Source organism: Engraulis encrasicolus, chromosome 16 (assembly GCF_034702125.1).
Source record: "Engraulis encrasicolus isolate BLACKSEA-1 chromosome 16, IST_EnEncr_1.0, whole genome shotgun sequence".
NCBI classification, from domain to species: Eukaryota; Metazoa; Chordata; class Actinopteri; order Clupeiformes; family Engraulidae; genus Engraulis; species Engraulis encrasicolus.
This window is the reverse complement of record NC_085872.1, coordinates 11,908,346-11,931,580: the sequence shown is the minus strand read 5'-3', so window position 1 is coordinate 11,931,580 and position 23,235 is coordinate 11,908,346. Positions and strand designations below refer to the sequence as shown.

Below are 23,235 nucleotides of genomic sequence, written 5' to 3'. Positions count from 1 at the left end.
ATGGCGTCGACACACTGTAAATAACCAATGACACTACAATACTGACACAAGCACAATGAATGATTAGGCTAGAAAGTAAGATCACTTTCTCAAAGTACTGCAATGACTCCCAGAAGTTGACTGGTTCATGGAAAATGGTAGCGCAATACCGGCCTCTTCGAATATAGAGTTGAATAATTGAATCTTTAAGAAGTGACATAAATGGTACAGATCAAGACTGTATTTACCTGCTCTGTTTGTGTCACTTGGCTAGTACATTTAATGCAATGTGATACCAGTGCAATGCAATACATTTAATAAAAAGGTGCAGACATTTTAATAAATAAATAAATAATAATAAATAAATAAATAAATCTGCCCCTGTACGGAGGTGGTCACACACAGCCAACGAAACCACATGGGCAACATGGAAGAGGTCAGTGTGCAGCCCAGCTTGTCTGACCCAAGCCATTTAAGTGGTTAAAGAATTAAGTGAATCCATCTACACATGCCATATCTACAGGGGCCTAATCTGTCTACCTTTTTTTACATGTTGCAGCAATTGCCAAAGCAGGTGGGTCTTTGCCTGGATTTCATCACACAGCAGCAACAGGTCTCTAGGACTCTGGTTAGGTAGCCTGTATACACTTTATTTCTGGAAGGTGATGTGGGTGTCATGTTACTTCAGCAAGCAGCACAACGCACACAGTTCATAACATTTCATCCGGGCAAGTTTTTCTCATTTTCATTTAGGGAGCAGCCAATCCCAATAGTGGTAACACAAGTGCAGAGATGTCATGTAGACTATTAAGCTCAACTAAATGGGTCACTAGTAGTAACATAATAACAGCAATAGCTACACCACACGCACAAAGTAAATTGAATAATTGTTGTGATTCCAAATGACCTATTCTCGATGAAGGCACAATCTCTACATTTCTTTGCTGTACAGGAAATTCAGGCATACTGCATATCGGCAGTTGGTGAGATGGCGTGGGAGCTCCTAGGCTATGTTTGGGTTCCACTGCAATCCTGTGCCATCACAAAGATCTGGCAGACCTTTGAATCCACACATTGTACAGGTTTCCAGGATGTGATGTATTTGTGGCAAATAAAGACATTTCAATGTACAGTACACCTGAATCAGATGTATTTGTTATAATGCATTTCTTAACCTCAGTAATGGTTTTTAATGCATATTTAGGTTTTCACATGCATATTTATACACTGTATAGTATAGAAGAAGGACTGAAAAGTTTTACAATATCTCACACACACACACACACACACACACACACACACACACACGCCCATACAGAGTTTGGTGTACAATTTTGGAAATCGGCTGTGATGGCGTCGGATCATCTCCTCCGATGGCTGCCTCTCACGTGGAGAAGTGTCAAAGTCTTGCTGTAGTGTAGGTCCGTTTTACTTGTCCTTGCCCGCTCTCTCTCACTGTTGCACAGTAGTGTGGTGCTGCCTATTGAAACATGTGGTAGAAATTATGGGAAGTGATGATTTTGTTTATTCTGTGTAATATTGATATTGAACGGGATGTTCTCCTTCACCAGCAACATTCTGAGGTTACTGAGAGGTATGAAATTACCTGCTTAGGATGCCATGGTATGTGAACGGCTTCATTTTTGGCGCAAAATGGTTGATGGCGTTGTGGCTTATGAGCTGATGTCTGGTGACCGGATGCCATTTTCTTGATGTCCTTCACCTAGCCAGTGTCATTGAGGTCATCAAAGTTTCCGGCCGCCTTGTCTGTAATGACAGGATATACAGTATTAAGAACATGACATATCACTGTCGGTCAGTAGTAGTTTTCTACATCTTGTCCAGACAGTGTAAAATAATTCTAATTGTTGGCAAATGAAATCAAACAGGTAATACTCAAGCACTGGCACATAATACAGTCTTACCCAACTTGTCCAAAAACAATGAAAAATCTGAATCTGAGAATCTGAAGAAGACTGTTGAGGTAGAAACGTATCCTGCCATGAAAAAATAAAACGCAACAAAAACGATTCTAAGTGTGCAGACTCCTCACTCTGAAAACTACAGTTGACCTTCGTACTGCACCTTTCTCTGGGATGTGCACAATCCTCTCCTTCAAGTAAAAGTATTCAAACTACAAGGTGACTGTGGTCCACTTTTTACGTACATGCGTTTAGAAATTTTAATTCAGACTTGCGCTTTGCATACGATGTGACAGGCTGTGTTTGGGTATCCGTACAGCTGGTAGAACCCATGTCTGGGTACAGACAAGGGTTTGACATTATAATGTTTTGCTCTCCGGCCACAGTGGCTAGTGGTTTTCCCAAGTCACTAGCCACTCTGGTTTTCTGCTAGCCACATTTTTGCTCACAGTTCTTTTCATTATCGTGCTAAACCAAGAGGGTTAGTGATATGAACACATAATTTCTACATGTACAGTGGCTCCCAAAAGTCTACACACCCCTCTTCAAATGTCAGGTTTTTGTGATGTAAAAAAATGACAGAGAGACAAATAAATTCACAGCTTTTCCCTCCTTCAATCTAAACTATTATTCAATGCAATGCAATGCAAAAATGTACACACCTTTAAATTAATACTTAGTTGCAGCACATTTGGCCTTCATTACAGCACAGTCTTTTGTGGGTAAGAGTCTCAGCATGGCACACATTAATATGGCAATATTCGTTCACCCTCAGAGAAGTAGATGTGTGCACATCCCACTCGATGGGCCAGGTGCAGGACAATGAGAGTAAATCCAAGTGAAAAGAGAAGTCCGCGACACTGCTTGTCTATTTATTATTTAATCGAGCAACGTTTCGACCTTCAGGTCTTCATCAGGCAAAGTGTCTTTGCCTGATGAAGACCTGAAGGTCAAAACGTTGCTCGATTAAATAATAAATAGACAAGCAGTGTCGCGGACTTCTCTTTTCACTTGAATATTCGTTCACCCCTCTTTGCAAAGCCCTCCAAATCAGAAAGATTGCGAGTGCAATCTCCCACAGTCCTCCTCAGATCACCCAACAAGGCCCCCAATCTGGGCCATTCCAAAACCTCCATTTTATTTTGGTGAAGCCAGTCTTTAGTAGATTTAGGTGTGCGCTTAGGGAAATTGTCGTTGTGAAAGATTAGTTCCTCTGCATCTTCACCTTTCTACCAGGGGGGCGAAGATTTTGTGCCACTACCACAGCCCCTGTGGAAATGTTCATAATTGCCTCCTACCTAATGAAGGCCCCAGTGACAGCTGAAGAAAAACAGCACAAAAGAACCCTCCCACCACCATACTTCACTTTAAGTATGGTGTTATTGGGGTGATGTTTTTTGCCAAATATACCCTTTCGAATTATGACCAAAAAGTTCAATCTTGGTGGAGTACATTTTGCAAAAAATATTTCTGTAATCTCCCAAATGCATGTGGGAAGATGTATTATGGTCAGGTGAAACCGAGGTTTAACATTTTGGACATAATTACAAAAGGTAACAACACCTCATTGCCAAGGTAACACCAAGCGTAAAGTGAAGCATGAAGGTGCCAGCATCATGCTATGTGATTATCGTTCTTCAGCTGTAACTGGGAGGTTGGAATTTAGAACAGTTCCACAGGGGCCATTGTAGTGGCATAAAACATACTGCCCCCTGTTAGAAAGGTAATGATGCGGATTACCTTAATCATTCAGAACGACAATTACTTTTAGGCAAATGCCAAAAATCAACAAAAAATGGCTTCATTAGAATAAGATTGAGGTTTTGGAAAGACCCAGACAGAGTTCAGACCTGTATGACACGGAACATCTGTTGGGCAATCTGAGGAGGACTGTGCAGATGAGATGCATTCGCAATCTGTCAGATTTTGAGTACTTTTGCAAAGATAAGTGTACAAATATTGTCACTTCTATGTTTGCCATGCTGATAGACTCTTACCCAAAAAGACTGAGTGCTGTAATAGAAGCCAAAGGTGCTGCAACAAGGTATTAGGTTAAGGGTGTGCATATTTATGCAACGATGTAGATAGAAGTTTTTTATTTTCTATTCTTTCCTTTTAAAGCTTTAAGTTTGTTTTCTGTCATTTTTTTACGTAACAAAAACCTGGAATTTGAACAGGGGTGTGTAGATGTTTACCTCAATCTAACTGCTTCATCCCGGTTCATCTTCCGTCTCGGATTGATGTTGAGGAGCCTGGTCGGTAGCATACCTGCAAGTGCTTCTTCCACCGCCTGAAAATAAATAATGCAAGAGGGAATAATATAGACCGATTGGTAAGAGTATGCACCAAGCAGCTGAGCTGTCTGCTCATTTCGAGAGCTGTAAACGATTACATTACGACCATAGAAAGAAGGCTGGCTGCACTGCTGACAAGTTCATGGATCTTGATGTAACAGTGCACGTAATTGTAGCATCAACAGGATGTGACGCAAAAACGTACATCCATTCAACAGGGCAAATATTTGATGATGTTATTACCATCTTATAACAATGACGACTTGGCCTGTATTATAGTTCTCAGAGTCGCCAAGAATGCCCAGCTTCCTGCTTGTTTAGCATGACACAGTAGGTCATGCTCATATTAATTAGTTAGCCTACTAAAGGACTTGTATTTATAATCAACATAAATCCACCGCCAACAACTGAACTAGCCTAGTGGTCTATTTACATGTCAAACATGTCCCACACAGCACAGAAACAAAAGAAAAGAGAAGAGAAAACATTGTAAGCTGGTCTTTGTCATTCACACACTTTGATAGTGTTTCCTAAATTGTCGCAGACAAGTGTCTTGAGAGCAAATACCTACCTAGGCTCTTAAACAGCACCTTCCTGCATTCTGGCGTCCAACTTCAGGAATGGGTCATCATCTCTGTATGACAGCATGCACAGAATTAGTGGTCAATATACAACATTTTTATAAAAGTAAGAGTATGCACATCCCACCTCGCTGAGGCCAGGTGCAGGACAAAGGCGCGTCTAATAGTGGAAAAGAGTAGAAGTCAAATGTATTCAGGTCATACAACCATGAAGACCCTGTTGGGGGTCAGCTGCTCTATGTTCCCACAGCCCATTGGTCCCACAGCTTATTCTTGCTGCTCCATGTTCCCACAGTTATTCCCACAACTATTCAAATATAGGCCATATGTTCCACACCTGTTTATTCTTAACACTACTACATAAGCTTGAGGCAGTTTTGAAAACTATCTCTGAACTACAGGAAGCCACATCTTGAGCAGTCACCTATAGCAGAAATGACAAGATCTGAAACAAACTGACTAATTTGAAAGAAAGGGCCCAGTGCATTAAAAAAGAGAATGCAGACAGCCTATTTCAGGGGACTCAGAAATACTAGGCAGGGCACAGCATAGAGAGAGATCCAGGAGCGGTGGCGTTTAAACGTGACAGAAATCCAAGTTAAAACTTTAGAAAAGTGAGTTATTAAAAAGTCACTGGACTCGGAGGGAGGAGCACTGCGCAGAACATAGGGCTTTTTGATGCATAGAATAGTTTACAACGCCTGCTCATTCAATCAAATTCTCAATAACAGCATAAAAGCGAGCTTACCCTGTACTGTACCCTGTACTGTACCCTGTACCCTACTGGCTGCCTGGCATTCAAAATCCTTCACAGCTCTACCAGCCAGGGCTGTGCGAAGCGTTGCCACGGCAACCTGCCCAGGCCTGAGCGCTTTGCTTCGTGCGATATGTAAGGGGTCAAAACATACCAAGGCGGAACGGTCGCGGGACGAACGCGGTTATGCTCAGTTTATTATTATTATTATTATTAGAGGGTTGCTAAACACATGTCAGTTGAATATTGACTGAACAAACTAACCTCGGTCTGCGAATGATGATTCTCCTCTTTGGCCTCTCTGAAGTCCAGGCGAACAAAGTGGCACGGCATCCTTATAAGCTTTGTGATACCACGGGCGGTCTTTACAAAACACTGCTTCTCAAAGTGCTCAGAGCAAACCTTGGTCTCAGCGTTGATCTGTAACCATAAATACCAGGGTATGCATTTTAGTTCGTTAGCAAAACAACTTGATTTTGGCACAAGTAGGCCGGGAGGTAGATGGACACTCCCAACTGAGATCGCTCCCGGACGTGTAGTCCCAGGTGTTTCTATCACTCCCGGACGTGTAGTCCCACCCGATTATATTTCACGTATTATCATACACTGCCACATACAAGCCATTTAGGGTTAGGGTTAGGTTTAGAGTTAGGTTTAGGGTTAGGGTTAGAAACAAAAAACTAACATCAAAAAGATAACTAGCTCCGTTATATGGCGGTGGGATCGATAGTCTGGCTAGTGGGAGCGAGCTGACCGGGGAGCGTCCTGCGTTGGGAGCGACAATCAGGGAATCAAGTAGGCCTATGCTACTGGTTCTGGTAGCACAAAATCAATGGCCATCGGATCGCTTACCACACAATTAAAAGCCTAATCTTGAAAATAGCGATCTGGAAATATCATATAAATGTAGCGTTGTGTAATTACACATTCATATTTTTTTTTTATTTCACCGAGGCATTCGCGTCATTAGGCTACATGAGTCATGACAAGTTTGGCGAGCTAGCTTATTTGTGCTAGCTAATGCGTATGATTGAACATAATTTTGCATCTTACCTTGAAATATGGACCAGGATCCCTCTTGATGTGATTTATACATTCACGGCGAAGTGCCTGCTCTTTGGGGAAACGGTGGAAAGTCTGTCCACGGTAGGATTTTTTTCTCTTTGAGGACGAACATTTGGGCACACAAAAGTGAGGCGGCATGACAGCTGGTGCGTTGCCGAATGTACCCCTGAAGTGTACCCCTCAACGTCTTTAGAACGTTCCGGGTGAATAAGGCGAACATAGACATAGCATATTGACACAATGTTTTCATCCACCAAAAAATAAAATGGGTTTACTAATAAAGAGGTGAATGCCCTTGTCAGCGCAGCCGTGAGTTGCGTTTCAGTTGTGTTTCAAAGGTGGTCGTTTGCAGTCACCGTAGCAACGATAGTCTATCAGCAATTGAGATCTCTGTGTTTGACTACTATGGACTAAACAAACTTCCGCCTCATTTGTTATGCTAACCAGTGGGAGGAGATCATTTAAATATTCATATTTCTGCTCGCGCGCGTGAGGAAATTCATGTCACCTCTCGCGCGTGAGACGGTGTTTGCGCGCGCGTGGCAGCGTTTGCGCGCGCGCGCAGAGCAAAATCGCGCGCGCGACAGTGTCTACGCGCGCGCGCGCAGAATAAAATACCTCGCGTGTACAGTAAGTGGCGCTCGTGGACCTTTTGTCCACATTATAACACCATAGTCTCGCTCTCTTTCTGATGGCCCTCTCCCTCTGTGGCACTGAGATCAAGTCAGTGAACTGGACTGATCTTGCAAACTAGACAGAAATGACATAAGAAGAAGAACATGTTAATGAGTGATTCTACAATTCGCCTACGCTTTTGGCAAAAGCAAAATGTCAATTATCAGTAGGGTCATTCCACGCCAAATCAACAAGAGCCCGCTCACTTAGGTCTCAAAAAATTCTGAAAATATTACCAAGTGTACCCATGGTACTTAAGAGAAACACTGTACATTTATTTGAATGAAAGATGCATACTCTCCGTGTTACAGCCAATTTTACTGGGGGAGGGGGGTGCCCATTTTGTTCACACAATTTTTTTTGTCAAAGTTCACAAGCCCGTAGCTCAATAACTAAACCATGTAGGAAGTTCAAATTTGGCATGCTGGTACATAGATAGGAATACTTTGTTGCTAAACTGTCAGTTTTGGTCTGTATGATCCTGCATCGTCATAGCATTCCCCCTTCAGAAGACATATTTGTGCCCAACATAGCCTCTTGATTTTTTCCCCTTGTAGAGACAAGTGGGAACACTCTCATAAAAAGCTATAAATAGAAAGGAAACCCCATCAGTGTTTGACCAGAAGACCTCACAAGTCTGACCAATCATTTTGGGTGTCATTTTCAGAGCTCCAGAACCCATTTTGGATTTGCATTTGCATTTTGGATGCAGTTAATAGTTAGTGGAATTGGCAAATAAAATCCATGGACTTAAAAGCGTAGTCGAATCAAAATGCAAAAATAGGATGATTGTGTGTGTGTGTGATGCATGCGTACGTTCTTGTGTGAGTGTGCGTGTACGTACATGTGTGTACATTATGCTTATATATAGGCCTACATGTGTGTGGCTATTCTCATGCATATGTCTGCATGAGGATTTAATGCAAATGTAACATATTATGTAACATTTGAAAGAAGTACAGTATAAGAATGACACTTTACTCTGGAGGTGGAGGGTCCCTCATCCCGGGGGAGAGCTTCATCTTGTGGTGTGAATGCACCGAAGAGGCCAGTGTCTTCCTCTGCTATGTTTTCCACATCTTCAACCACATCTGGGAAAAAGTACATTGGCTGCACAGATGTCAATGGTGTCAGGAGGGTGGAGGGCGCTGGTAAAGGCTGCACAGATGTCAATGGTGTCAGGAGGGTGGAGGGCGCTGGTATGGGCTGCACAGGTGCCAATGGTGTCCGCAGGTTGGAGGGCAGGTGCATCTTGATGGCAGGTGATTGGAGTGTAGCTGCCGGCAGATGGAAGGTGTGATGCTCAGCAAGCAGTCTTGCTGGGGTCAAGGTGACAGGGGGCATCACTGGTGCAGTGGGCAGAAGTGGGAGGGGTTCTCTTTCGGTGGTTTTGCTTGGGGCATACAAGGCTTCGGGAATTACCGTATTGGCCCGAATATAAGACGTGGTTTTTGTTATAAAAATAGTACTCTAAAAAGGGGGGTCGTCTTATTTCCGCGCGCTAGAGAAAAAAGTTTTTAAAAAAAAAAGTTTTTTTTTTTTTTAACTTAACCTGAATGCGGCCATTAGCCTATGCTTCACAACAATGCCACACAACTCAATAATGGATGGGTTAAGAGATTGTTTTGTCCATATCAAATTTGCAGATGCTTGTTTCGTTATGACTGTTGCACCGCACGTCTATCAACTGTCAATAAGCCCATACGACTTTGTTGCTGTCGACCAACGTTGACGGAAGCACGTGAGCGAGAACTTGTTGTCACGATGTGGGTGTTATTAAATACAGAGCATTTAAAGTCGGCCACAAATATGAACGAGACGATGAGCTCGCACCGGTTTGCTCTACTAACACACCAGGTGTGAGGAGTGGGGGGACAGGCAGTGAGGAGGAGCTGAAGTGGGGACCTGCGCAAACTTGTGTAGAGGTGTGAGACAAGACCCATATACACACGTGAGTGAGTTGTTGACCAACCAGTTCATGGGCGCGCAACCTCGGAGGCAGTCCGCCGACGAGTAGAGGTGCTTAACTCGAATCTTTTGGGCGATTCGGATCGATTGGATCATCCAGAGGATGGGATCCGGATTGGACGGATCACTTGGATCATCAAAAAAAAAAATAAATAAATAAAAAAAATTAATAATAATAATAATAATAGCCTAATAACCGTTTCTGCCGTTAAGTGACTATGTGACTCGCCTTTTTTGTCCCATTAATCAATTCACTTTGATAAATTAAAAAGTGAGACAGTTTTATCAACAAAACCCCTGCCACTGAGATCACCACAAAACAGAGCCAGGAAAGGATCAGGTCACGCATGGGCTACTGTAGGATTCGCGAGTTACAACAGGCTCATCACAGAACAAAAACTACTACTGCGATCCGACCCACCTGGGTCTAGTAAACATGTCCGCGGCTTTGTCAGCATTGGAACATCATGTTCATGATGATAACAGTCCACTGTTGTAGGCCTAAGAGTTGTTTATGTGTTTAAGAAGACTAAACATTTAGCCTAAATAGTTGGGAGGATCAGAGTCAAGTTGAGCAGCAGATGACCACTCGCTTCCGCTACCGACCGAGTTGCCTTGTGCCTCGCACACTTGTGGCAATAACGAAACCTAAGCGGCGATCCGGGTAGGCGGGGATTCGCTGAAAGCAGCAACTCAGGTGCTGTTTCCACGTAGCAGGATATTTTTTTAGCAGGGTATTTTTTTCTCCTGCTACGTGGAAACGCAACATGTGGATAAAAAAATCCTCCATTGTAACAAATGCGTTTCAGACCCCTAAACAGGATATTTTTTTCTCCTGCTATTTTTTTCTTCTGCACCTGGATTTTTAAATATCTGCTACGTGGAAACGGAAGGCCAAAACCAATGCAAAACCAATACAAGCAGGAGAAAAAAATATCCACATATAAAAATATCCAGCTACGTGGAAACGGCACCTCAGTCAGGATTCGTCTCTCACCGAGTTGCCGACGGAGCCGCTGTTGTGACTGACTCGGCGGCGACTCGGAGCAAGAGAACTGGATAAAGATAACTAGAGAAAACAATGCAACGGTACAAAGTTGGACCATAAGTCGTGTTTTTATTGATCAGTAAAACATTAAACAGGCCTAAATGATACACAAATACAAATTTAAATAAAATTATAAATAAAATCTCACCATTTCAAAAATGGCTTAGATAAGAGCACAAGAGAAATGCAATGAAATACGTGAACAGTTAAAACAGCAGACCTAAAAAAAATTAACAAAAGACAATACCCTGATAAACCTTCAATGAACATGACAACTATACAATATTAACACTATAAAATATTTAAAAATATAGAAAATCTAGAGAAAACAGTGCAATGAACAGGCAGTAAAAAACACAATTGAAATAAAATAAATATGTGCAAGACTTGTAACAACAAAATAGTAGGCTAATTAGGCCTAACTATGTGCTTTTTTAATCAGCGTAGTAGTGCAAGAATAAAGCTGAACATTTAACAAAATTAGGCCTTAGCATTAGGAGAGGTGTAGACCTAAATGTAACAAAGGGCAGGCAATACCCTCATAAACATATTTACAAAAAAGGGCAAGGTAGAAAATACACTATGAAATATTAAATATATATATATATATATATAAAAACTAGATAAAACAGTGCAATAAAAAGCAGTAAAAGGACAACATAAAAAATATGTGCAAGATAACAAAATAGTAACTATTCCTATGTAGCCTTGTAGGCATAACTGTGTGCTTATAATCAGTGCAATAGTCCGGTGCAATAGTCCAGTGCAATTGTGCAATAACAAAGCTGTACATATTTAACAATTGAAGGCCTAAGCTTGAGAAGAGGTGTAGGCCTAAATGTCTATTTGTGTTTCCTCTTCAGGTTTACGTTCAAAAACGCCAGCTGAGACACTTTGTCTGTGGTGAGGTGGCTCCTGCGGTCAGAGACTATAAGTCCGGTCTTTGAAAAGATCCTCTCTGAGGGCACCGTTGTAGCCACAATACAGAGCCTGGTCTTCATTACAGTGCACAGGTTTTTGTAGACCAAGGCTCTGGCTTGCCACCACTGCAGAGGGTCAGAGGGACGTGGCAATAGTGGCTCTGATATATAGCCTTTCACCTCAAGTAAGGCTGCAGCTCTGGGGTTTTGAACGTCAGGCCTGAGGCTTGTCACCCTTTCCTCAAAGTCTGCCCAAAACACTGGTACCGGCTCTTTTTGTGTTTCGGTGGCTGCCTCCTCACTCTCCTCCTCCTGTGCTGGTGAGGGTGGGGAAGGAGTGGTCACGTCTTGTGTTGCCCTCTCTATTCTCGCCATGGTTTGGGTGGCAACCTGATCGTTAACAAAGCCATGCCTCTTAAATCGGGGATCCAAGAATGTGGTATCGGCCAGCACACTGTTCCTCTCCAGTGTTTTGAATCTGTCACCAATCTCAACTACGAGAGCTTTCACCAGTGTACCCGCTGCTGCAGTTCGAGGGGGGTTCCTCTGGTGGTGGGTGAGGAATCGTTGCAGGCCTCTCACAATCAGGATGGGCTTTGAGGCTGTCACAAAGCTAAAATAAAGAGGAAGAAGAAAAAACAGTGATCAGTTATGCATATAACATGTTCATCATGTCAGGTTCATTATATTCAGATGAAATTGTATAATATTGAATGGTTATATTTCAATCACAAACAATTTATGTTTAACATGAGGTATATATTGAGGTATATATAATATAAATATATAATAAAAGATAAGTAGGCCTACATACCTCTCTGAGCTCATCTCCCGTGTGACCTCTTCAAAGGGTGCCAGAATTGCACACGCCTCATCCAAGGCCTTCCACTCACCATGAGACAATGTTGGCTCTTGGGGATTCAAAATTGCCAGCGTGGAAATGAGGGGCTCTTTAATTTGGCGGATGCGCTGCAGCATGTAGAAGGTGGAATTCCACCTCGTCACCACATCCATTTTCGGCCTCAATTGTGGTTGGCCCATGCTTTGTTGCATGTGGCGGAGCTTATCACTGGCCACTGTGCTCCGCCTGATATATTCTGACATGGCCTTCACTTTTTTGACAATGGACATAATGTCCGCACTGTGGTCCAGGGCATGCCTCACTACAAGGTTTAGGGAGTGAGCAAAACAGCTCACATGGTTCCACTTCAGCACCTCCTTGACTGCCTTTTTTATGTTTGTTGCGTTGTCTGTCACGCACGCCACAACTTTCTCCTTAATCTTCCATTCCTCTGTCACTTGATTTAGCTTGAAGGCCAACTGCTCGGCCGTGTGCCGCTCTGCAAAGGTGAAGCAGTCCAGCAGGTTGCTCTTCAAGCTGAAATCATCTGCGATGTAATGGCAGGTCACAGACATATAGCTGGTTGTGGTCCGCGATGTACAGCAATCTGTTGTCAGACACACAGCGGATGCCTTTTGGATGTCCGTCATCAACTCTGCCCTCACCTTATCATATAGAGCAGGCAGCATTTTCCTGGATAAAGTGTGCCTGCTTGGCAGGGTGTATGATGGGTCCAGGGCAGCTGTAAACTCCTTAAACCCCTCATCATCCACAACCGAAAAGGGCTGAAAGTCTTTGGCAATCATGGAGATGAGTGCATTATCCACCTTCTGTCTTTGGTGAGGTGCCATTGGTTTTTTTATGAAGGTCCCCATGGTGGTCTGCCTTTGGCGCTTCCTAACAGTTGCTGGTGTTGCAGTTGCAGATGTTGAGGATGTACCACCAGCAGCAGCAGCAGTAGCAGCTCCACCCGTTGTGCCAGCAGTAGATGTGCCAGCTGCAGCTGGGTCTTCTGCTGGGTCTGTGTCTCCTTCTGCCTCTGCCTGGGTGTTGGTGAGCAGTACTGTTGGGTGTTGAGACCTCAAATGCCTCATCATATTAGATGTGCTCCCACCTTGATTAGAACTCAGATTCTTGCACAGCTTACATTTGGCATACCCTGGTGTAGTGGTGGGGTCCAAGTGGTTCCATACCACGCTCTTCTTCCTGTTACTCATTGCAAAACTCAAATCACCACATCAAATTAACCAATGCACTCTCTCTGATTCTCCTATGTGTGAATGAGTGATTGAGCAGTTCAGGGGCTGCTGTGGGGGATGGGGGTGGGGATTGAGTATTCCTTGACAGGTATCTTATTGGGCGAAAAGGTCAAATGGGCCGGTCAACAGTTAAATACCATGGCAACTTGTTCAGTCCAATGTAAGATTGACAGTTGTAGACTTTAACTGGGGTAAAGGTCACAGAGACAGTCCTAAAGAAACCTAGAGTAGGCCTACCCAAAGGAAATTCAGTCAATAGCCACCGTAATAGGTGGGCCTAGAAGGTCTCTTAAAATAATAGCCTACAACAATATCAAAATGCTATAAGCCTGCTATTACTATGATTGCTACTAGGCCCTACTACTTCACTAATAATAACAGACCATAATAATAATAATAATTATGATTATTATTATAGGCCTAATAATATTAATAGCCTAATAGGTCCAATAAATTATAACAACAATAACAATAACAACAACAACAACAATAATAATAATAAGCCTGGGCCTAAACAGTTGCACCATGAATTGAATATAGCCTACAGAGACCAGGGTTACTCATAAAAATAATAAAAACAGAAGACATTTAAACCAACAGTCATAATAATTAGACCTAGAAACACTAACATCCACAACGAAATTGGTTGCTCTACACAAGCAGACTGTAGGCCTACTATTTCAATGGCGCTGTATTTGAAGTGCCCTGTGTTTGTGTTTGTTACAGCAGCCTATAGGCTATGTGTAGGCCTAATGTAGCCTATGTGTTGTGTGTCGAATGTGTGTTGTGTCCCTCCCCCTATTCGGCACGCAGCACGGGCGTTCTGACTTCTAGTGTGGGTGGGCGGGACGCGAGTTTGCGAAACATAGGACGATATTGCGCCCAACCGCGTTTGGCGTCTCCCATTGGCTACAACGGCTCCCTTGTTCCTCCCCTCTGATTGCTTTCATTTGACAGCAAGAATTTCAACTCTCGCTCAAAGCAGGCTTGCAGAACATTCGTATACAAATAATTTGGCCGATCTCTTGAAACAGACAGTAAAAGTAGGGTAACAACAAACAAAAAATAGGCTACCCAAACCATTTACGATGCAGTAGGCCTACACAAATGCCGTGTCGTATTTCATTTTAGCGTGGTTTGGCATATCTCTTGAAACAGATGTGCCAAGTCAAACAAACGTAGCCATAGCCTAGGGGAGACTGGGGTAAAGTGAGCCACGGGGTAAAGTGAGCCACCCCCTTTTTCTCGAAAAAGGTGAATACATTTTAACATGTCACCACATTCTAAGGTGGTGGAAATCCTTTTCTAACACCTGTGAAAAAGTGAAGCATGTACCAAATTTGGCAAGAGAGATATTTGTGAAAATGTGTTTTTTTGCATGGGGTAAGGTGAGCCTTTTGAGATGGGGTAAGATGAGCCGCTTATCCTAATGGGATTTATAATGGTTGAAAAACATGCCATGATATTTCAGCATAATCAGATAATTTCTTTCATATCATACCCAGGTGAGTTGAGATTAATGACTTTATGCATGTTTCAGCCAATTCAAACAATAATATTAACTTTTTTCTACATTGCACTCTGCATTGTTCGCCATTGTATTCAAACAAAGCTGTAAGGGCCCACAATATGTATTTTTTGGCATAGTTCTGTTGCATTAGTTGTTTTATTTCATAGATTCATTAGTTACATTTGTTATAATAAATAAAAGTTGTTTAGCTGAGATTTTTGCCTGGGCTCAATTTACCCCAAGCAGTGGCTCACCTTACCCCATGCATGGGGTAAGATGAGCCACCTGAAAAAATATTTTTAAAAGGCAATATCATTTTAACCATGACAGTTTATCAATTAGTTTTTGCTCTAATAGTATCAGGACACTTTGAAATTTGGTATGATGTAAAAAATTTAACCAAATACGCCTTCATCGCTTAGCTGTGATGAAAAATGTAAAAAGTGGCTCATTTTACCCCAGTCTCCCCTACCCAAATGATGCAGTGAGCTCCAGTATTTGATTTCATTTTTATTTACATAACCTAATAAATGAAAGCGTCACTAAATGCAATGCAATGTAGCCTTATGTAGCCTAACTGCATAAACTCCTGTGTTTATACAAATGCCCTATCATGTCATTTTATTATGGTTTGGCTCATCTCTTGAAACAGATGACACTCAAAGCATAAACAAAAGCAGGCCTAGCCAACGATGCAATACAAATGACGTTTCTTACCATTTCATTTTATTCACATTATCCAAACCTCGAGGTGATCTGGTAAGTTGTCCACCGAGTCCATGGCACATGTGGTAGCAAATGTAGGATTAACCTTCTATTTATTATGTCGGTAAATCCATCTGGTGGTCATATTAGGAACTGCATTCTGCATATCAATTCATCCCCACTTCTGTAGATCTAACATTAACACATGGATAGGCTACTTTGATAAGGTCTGTAATGAAACACTGAAATTGCGGTGATAGTGACCTGACAAAAAAGTAGGTGGTGTCATGATGACAGACAAGGCATATTGGATTGTAGAAAATGTATTAAATAGTATTTGGAACAAGGTATAAATCAGATTCCAAGGAGTGAAACTGCTACAGTGGCATCAACACAATGATGAAAGACAATGCATATTGGATTGGATTTAAACAAACTACATTTTGTGATTTTACATTTTCCTTGGTTTGCATGTTTTTAAACTGACCACATTTTGTGATTTTACATTTTCCTTGGTTTGCATGTTTTTAAACTGACCACATTTTGTGATTTTACATTTTCCTTGGTTTGCATACTTATTCATTTTTGGTGTGGTTTGCTGTCACACTGGCTCATGTTGCTGTGCATCATGTTGCATTGTTTATAATGGTTTGTTTTGCTGTGCTGCTTGATTTTACATTTGCATGCTTAGATTTGATCTGCATGATTTGAGTGTGCTGTCCTCATTATGCTCTCTGCCTGCTTGCCTCCCGGTGTCTATTTGGCACTGCAGCAGTTTCACTCCTTGAAATCTGATGTATACCTTGTTCCAAATACTATTTAATACATTTTCTACAATGCAATATGCATTGTCTTTCATCATTGTGTTGATTTGCCACTGTAGCAGTTTCACTCCTTGAAATCTGATTTATACCTTGTTCCAAATACTATTTAATACATTTTCTACAATCCAATATGCCTTGTCTGTCATCATGACACCACCTATTTTTTGTCAGGTCACAGGCAAAGTTGGTTAAAACTGAGGTACTTAGACAACAGAAAACTATCACCGCAATTTCAGTGTTTCATTACAGACCTTATCAAAGTATCCATGTGTTAATGTTAGATCTACAGAAGTGGGGATGAATTGATGTGCAGAATGCAGTTCCTAATATGACCACCAGATGGATTTACCGACATAATAATAGAAGGTAAATCCTACATTTGCTACCACATGTGCCATGGACTCGGTGGACAACTTACCAGATCACCTCGAGGTTTGGATAATGTGAATAAAATGAAATGGTAAGAAACGTCATTTGTATTGCATCGTTGGCTAGGCCTGCTTTTGTTTATGCTTTTAGTGTCATCTGTTTCAAGAGATCAGCCAAACCATAATAAAATGACATGATACGGCATTTATAAACACAGGAGTTTATGCAGTTAGGATTAGGCTACATTACATTGCATTTAGCTGACGCTTTCATTTATTAGGCTATGTAAATAAAAATGAAATCAAATACTGGAGCTCACTGCATCGTTGGGTAGTCTATGGCTACATTTGTTTGACTTGGCACATCTGTTTCAAGAGATATGCCAAACCACGCTAAAATGAAACACGACACGGCATTTGTGTAGGCCTAGGCTACTGCATCGTAAATGGGTTGGGTAGCCTACTTTTTGTTTGTTGTTACCCTACTTTTAGTGTCTGTTTCAAGAGATCGGCCAAATTATTTGTACACGAATGTTCTGCAAGCCTGCTTTGAGCGAGAGTTGAAATTCTTGCTGTCAAATGAAAGCCATCAGAGGGGAGGAACAAGGGAGCCGTTGTAGCCAATCGGAGACGCCAAACGCAGTTGGGGCGCAATATCGTCCTATGTTTCGCAAACTCGCGGGAGGGACGGGGGACTGTTACCAAAGATTCTTTTTCAGAAAAATGGACCGTCTCTAGGCCTACTGTTACTAAAGGGAGTGTACTGTTGCGATGTCATGGGGTTCTAATTTTTATGTTCCGTTGCGCAAGAGTGCTTCTGTTGGCTGCCTTATTCTCGGCCAGTCTAATAGCCCAACTTAGTAATTATTACATCTCTTAATCTTAATCAAACACTTCGCTTACTGGAATATCTTTGATATGTTAGGGCCTACTTATTATTATGGCTATGTGTGCCAAATAAATGAACAACCAGCAAAAAGGCAACACGTTGTTTATTTAATTGCGCTCGTAAAAGCCATACACACAGTCGACAAAAAACAAAGTAGCCCGTGCGAGATTTCGAGTCAGCTGAATGAACACAGAGGATCCGACAGGGAGTTGCTGCCAGACCACTCGCTCGCTGCTGCTGCCGATTTGGTCAGGTTACGTCACATGAAAGGAAACCCAAGGTAGCCTACGAGTCAGCAGGGATTCGTCACTCACTGTAAGTAGACGGATCGCAACTCAGTGCGGACGGCTCAAGGATGCATGGCTCACTTAACCGAAAAAACGGGCTCGACCAATGATGACTCTAAGGGGGCGGGAGAGAGTTGGGTTTCGTTTCACAATCACTCAGGGTTCTGTCCATGAGCCATGACGGAGCAACACGCTAGAGAATGGTTGTAGGCTAGTTGTCAACTACGGAGGGATATCTGTAGAGTTAGGTTCCATCATTTATCTCACGAGTAAGGTGCAAGAGCGCTGTAAGTAACTGCCATTTGTTGATATTAATGAAATGCCGCCTGATTCGCTTTTAGCGGATCAATGCATGCCAGCCGTCCGGTCTGCTCGGATGATGTAATTACCCGGATCGCCAACCGGATCATCCGGGTTTTTTCACATCTCTACCGACGAGCGTTGAAGGGGATAAGCAACTGCAGAGGTTGCAAGATCTGACTGCAGCCGCATTCATCCCGCGATAGTTTTACACCATGTGACATGTCACCTCGTCAACGCAACGTCGACGAAATTTCTAAGTTTGACAGGAAATCTAACCGTCATGCAGCATTTTCCATCCAGGGTGCATTGCTGTCTAAATGCGCATGCATGCGTTGACACATGTCGAATGCACCTAGTGTCAACGCGATGCGGACGACAGTGCAAGGGGAAAACACAAGTCAATCGCGACTCGTTGCTCTGCTTATATTTGTGTTTGGTTTTACAGTCTCACCAGGAAAGCTTTGGTTGTTCTCTCTGGTCAGCCGACAACACCACTAGAAACTAAAGAAGTGAAGGGTGATTTGACGAACAACCTGTAGGCTAAGTTTTGGATGCTGTCATCAGCCAATCAATAGTCATCTGTGTGTGCGCGAGAGAGCGGCGCCTCTGACAAGCGGTGCCTTTGACGATATGCCTCGCAACGATGTAACAACACAGAATAATGGTTAGGGCAAGAGATTGTCTTGTTCATATAAAATCACTAGTAGTTTTACCCTTGGTATGAAATGAATATCAATCGGACTTCTAATGTCAACGTGGTCCTGATAGGCAGCGCATGGGTTTCAAGTGAAATGCGTCAATCTGCTTTTGGACACGTTCGGTTTCTACAATCCAATGGAAAACTTTGGATGCATAAAATGATTTGGCGAGACGGCTGCTGGTTAGATATTGCTGTCAACTAAGCATTTTGCAAAATCTGTGCATTGCACAATAGGTAGCCTATCTCTACTGGACTGGTTGCCTGGCTGGCGCAGACTAATGCTCTGAGTGTAGGCTATGTTGCGTCGCACTTTAAACAGGCGGGCCCAGGCGGCTGTAGCCTGTAGGTGCCTATTGGCGCTTGACAGGTGAAGTGAGTAAAGAAAGGAAAGAAAGGAAATTCCATGAAAATTATATTGTGAAATTTGTTCTTTGTAAAAAAAAACCTCAGATTGTCCAACAAATTAAAAACTGCATTTTGAGAAAAGTTTCCAATGTGAAACAAAATTAAGTCTTCAAAAAACTTTTTTCCCCAAAACATGAGCCTGAAAATGGGGGGTCGTCTTATAATCAGGATCGTCTTATATTCAGGCTAATAGAGTTCTTCAGTAACGCGGAAGCATGTAGTAGATTGTAGTCTTTCATGTTAGCATTTAAGGACTTCCTGGTTCGTATCGGCTTCTGGCCTCCATTGGGAATGAATAGGGGCCAGTTTCAAATAAGCTCCGAGTGCAAGCACGCGCTTAGCGAACCCCCGCAAACTGTCGAGGGTGTTAAAAATAGGCTGTAGGTATGACATGGTTGATCATTTTGTGTCAAACTTCGACATAAATACGATGTTGCGTCCATATGCTAAACCCGGAAACTTTTGGCGACTACAGAAGCGGCGCCGGCATGTACGTGCGGAGGGTTGTACCCATGGCAACCAAAGGAAAGTATGTAGTTCGGAAGTTTTAATGATCAGAAAGGGGTTAGCAATATTGAATTAAAATCGTCATGATTTAACATGTGAATACACCAACATGATGATACGATCCGTTCCACTAATGAGAAAGGGATGCGGGGACACGCTAATGTTCGTTGTTGGCGTGCAACTTATATTTTTGCCAAACCTGAATCTCTATGGCGTGTTGCAATGTAAAAAAATCGCCATAGAACCGGAAGTCCAAACGCCGCATACAAGTTGACGTCAACGCTGAAGAACTCTATACGGTATGTTTTTATTCACAGGGAACATTCCGGTGGCGCGAAACCCAGCCTGTGCGTTCTCCACCGTGGCAGCCTTTTCCCAAGCCCTGCTGAACACAGCATTTTGGAGAGCTTCTACCCAGCCATCATCCTTGTCCATTTCCTCCCTTCCACATCCCAGTGATGCTTAGAGGTCCACTCTAATAGAAAACTATAAGTTTACATGGTTTCAAACGTGTTTTCATGTGTCCAGAAACAGAACTCGAATGTACAGAAGTTGTTTTGTTCAGTAGTAAGGACTGTTTGTAAACGTTGTTTTAACCGTTTTTCAACACTCTTAGTCCCGCCCCCCAAAAACAAAAACGAGCCAGAATAGAGCTCTTCAGTAACGCGGAAGCATGTAGTAGACTGTAGTCTTTCATGTTAGCATTTAAGGACTTCCTGGTTCGTATCGGCTTCCGGCCTCCCATTGGGAATGAATAGGGGCCAGTTTCAAATAAGCTCCGAGTGCAAGCACGCGCTTAGCGAACCCCCGCAAGCTGTCGAGGGTGTTAAAAATAGGCTGTAGGTATGACATGGTTGATCATTTTGTGTCAAACTTCGACATAAATACGATGTTGCGTCCATATGCTAAACCCGTAAACTTTTGGCGACTACAGAAGCGGCGCCTGTATCTAACGTCATGTACGTGCGGAGGGTTGTACCCATGGCAACCAAAGGAAAGTATGTAGTTCGGAAGTTTTAATGATCAGAGAGGGGTTAGCAATATTGAATTAAAATCGTCATGATTTAACATGTGAATACACCAACATGATGATACGATCCGTTCCACTAATGAGAAAGGGATGCGGGGACACGCTAATGTTCGTTGTTGGCGTGCAACTTATATTTTTGCCAAACCTGAATCTCTATGGCGTGTTGCAATGTAAAAAAATCGCCATAGAACCAGAAGGCCAACCGCCGCATACAAGTTGATGTCAACGCTGAAGAGCTCTATTGATGTCAAGAGATGAAAAATCACGTCTCAATCCACGCACTTGTGTCAGCCAAAATACCTGCACTTATTTGCCGTTAAGCTGAGGGTGGGAAGTGCACTGCATCTCAGTACATAGTGCACAGTGCGGGGAATGGAACGCACACCGGGTCATTAGCAGCGCCTTGGCTAACTGGATCTGTGCACACTGTGGGAGCTGTGAAATTTGAGTGCGGATACGATAGTGATGTTATAGTTCAAATACACTATCTCTTTGTGTTATAGAGAGCATGGTGTTCATTATCCAAGACGGTGTACAGTTTGCAAAGAAATGTTTTCAATTTCAATGAAATAGAAAGTCTAACAGCAAGAGTTCTGCAACTACAAGGCTAGCTTATTAGCTTCCCCACGTCTCCACACTACCAAGCAAACTTCCAAGCACAACACCACTGTATAAAATATAGGACACCGTCCACAGACATGGAGTGAAACAAATAGCTCTAATACCAAATCTGCCCCCCGACATTTTCGCTGTTGGGGTGAATATCTAACACCATAGATGGGACCAAGTCACTAATTTGCAAGTCGCAAGTAAGTCTCAAGTCTTTCCAATCAAGTCCGAGTCAAGTCACAAGTTACGACACATTTGACCAAGTCAAGTCCAAGTCCAAGTCGTGCCAAAGCCAAGTCAAGTCCAAGTCTTATTTTTTCCAAGTCCTTAACAAGTCACCTTGTATTCTATGTGCAATATTGACAATTACTTTTGGTCATAAATTCATTACCTTTCCAGACTGCTTTGCATGCCCACCTTCGCCAGTCATGTCCTTTGCGAAAATCGACCATGGTATACCATAATTTCGTGGGTTTTTGAGCATGGTTTGGCATGGTTTTTTGTTTGACTAGGTTTAACTATAAAATGAACCATGGTTTTACTCTGAAAACTAACCATGATTTCACCACGGTTTATAATTATTCATTAAATTACACTTAGTTGCCGCTTCTTTTATCCAACGCACATATTGGTGACAGTCCTTGGAGCAATGTGGGGTTAGGTGCCTTGCTCAAGGGCACTTCAGTCATGGATGGAGGTGTAGGGAGAGATGGGCCTAAGGGTGGGATTCAAACCTGCAACTATGTGATCTTCAGTCCAACTCCCTAACCATTACACCACAGTTGCAAACAAGTTTTCATGGTTTTCTTTGGGTTACCATGCAACCCACAATTAAGCATGTTTTCTTGAGCATGGTTTGTGACTATGGTTAAACCATAGAAACCATGCTGAAAAAAACGTGAAAATCATGAATAACCATGACCCATGGTTAGTCAAGAACCACGGTTTTCATGGTTACCAAAACAAAAACATGGATAAGCCATAGTGATAATGTGGATGGTTCAGACAGAGTACTTAGAGTGACCATGGTTACTACAGTAAAACCATAAACGATTTTTGTAAGGGGTTCTAAACAAAAGTAGTAGGCCTACTGGTACTGTTTAAGGGTAAATCATTCTTTCATGCATTTTTTTCACACACAAATGCAAAAGAATAATATATTCACTGACTTGGAATGCTATTGCAAGTCATTGCAAACTAAAACTGTCAAGTCAAGTCAAGTCTCGAGTCAATAGCGTACAAGTCGAGTCAAGTCACAAGTCATTCCTAATATTGGCAAGTCAAGTCTCAAGTCGAGTCATTTGTGACTCAAGTCACAAGTAGAGGTGCTTAACTCGACTCTTTGAGGCGTCCGGATGGATTGGATCATTCCAAGGAGGGTATCCGGATTAGTCGGATCACACGGATCACTTATTTAAAATAAATAAAAAATAAATAATAATAATGTATTTTTTAAAACGTTTCTTTCGTTAAGTAGCTATGCGCCTCACCTTTGTTGTTCCATTCATCAATTCACGTTGATAAATCAAAGAGTAAGACAGTTTGATCAACAAAACTCACTTTATGAATGTCACAGTTCCTAAACTCATGCTGCGATCCGACCCACCTGGGTCTCCTCACTAAACATGCAACCACAACTCGAACAGCCTTTGGCAGCAGTGAAACGGCATGTTCCTGATTTTGCAATAAATAATGTGTTTGTGTTTGTGTTTAAGAAGACTAAAAGTCTAATATTTGGGAGCAGAAGTCTAGTTGAGCAGGGAGAGTCAGGAGGCGAGCAGCAGATGACCAC

At 42.4% G+C, this 23,235-nt stretch overlaps 1 protein-coding gene and 1 long non-coding RNA gene across 3 annotated transcripts; both read right to left on the bottom strand.

Annotated features, from left to right (window-relative positions):
• Positions 1-1,350: 1,350 nt before the first annotated feature.
• Positions 1,351-6,941, bottom strand: LOC134466293 (uncharacterized). 2 transcript variants are annotated; one of them, XR_010038267.1, is made up of 6 exons: positions 6,584-6,941; positions 5,795-5,950; positions 4,767-4,829; positions 4,097-4,191; positions 1,586-1,746; positions 1,351-1,459 (listed from the first exon to the last, which is right to left on the bottom strand). It is a non-coding gene; the product is annotated as an uncharacterized LOC134466293 (long non-coding RNA). The 2 variants fall into 2 exon arrangements; XR_010038266.1 differs by having other exon boundaries at positions 5,795-6,941.
• A 4,187-nt stretch (positions 6,942-11,128) lies between these two features.
• LOC134465980 (zinc finger BED domain-containing protein 4-like) lies at positions 11,129-13,264 on the bottom strand. The gene is made up of 2 exons (XM_063219878.1): positions 12,021-13,264; positions 11,129-11,819 (listed from the first exon to the last, which is right to left on the bottom strand). Exons 1-2 carry the CDS (start codon positions 13,262-13,264, stop codon positions 11,129-11,131), a joined length of 1,935 nt encoding a protein of 644 aa, XP_063075948.1.
• Positions 13,265-23,235: the final 9,971 nt, after the last annotated feature.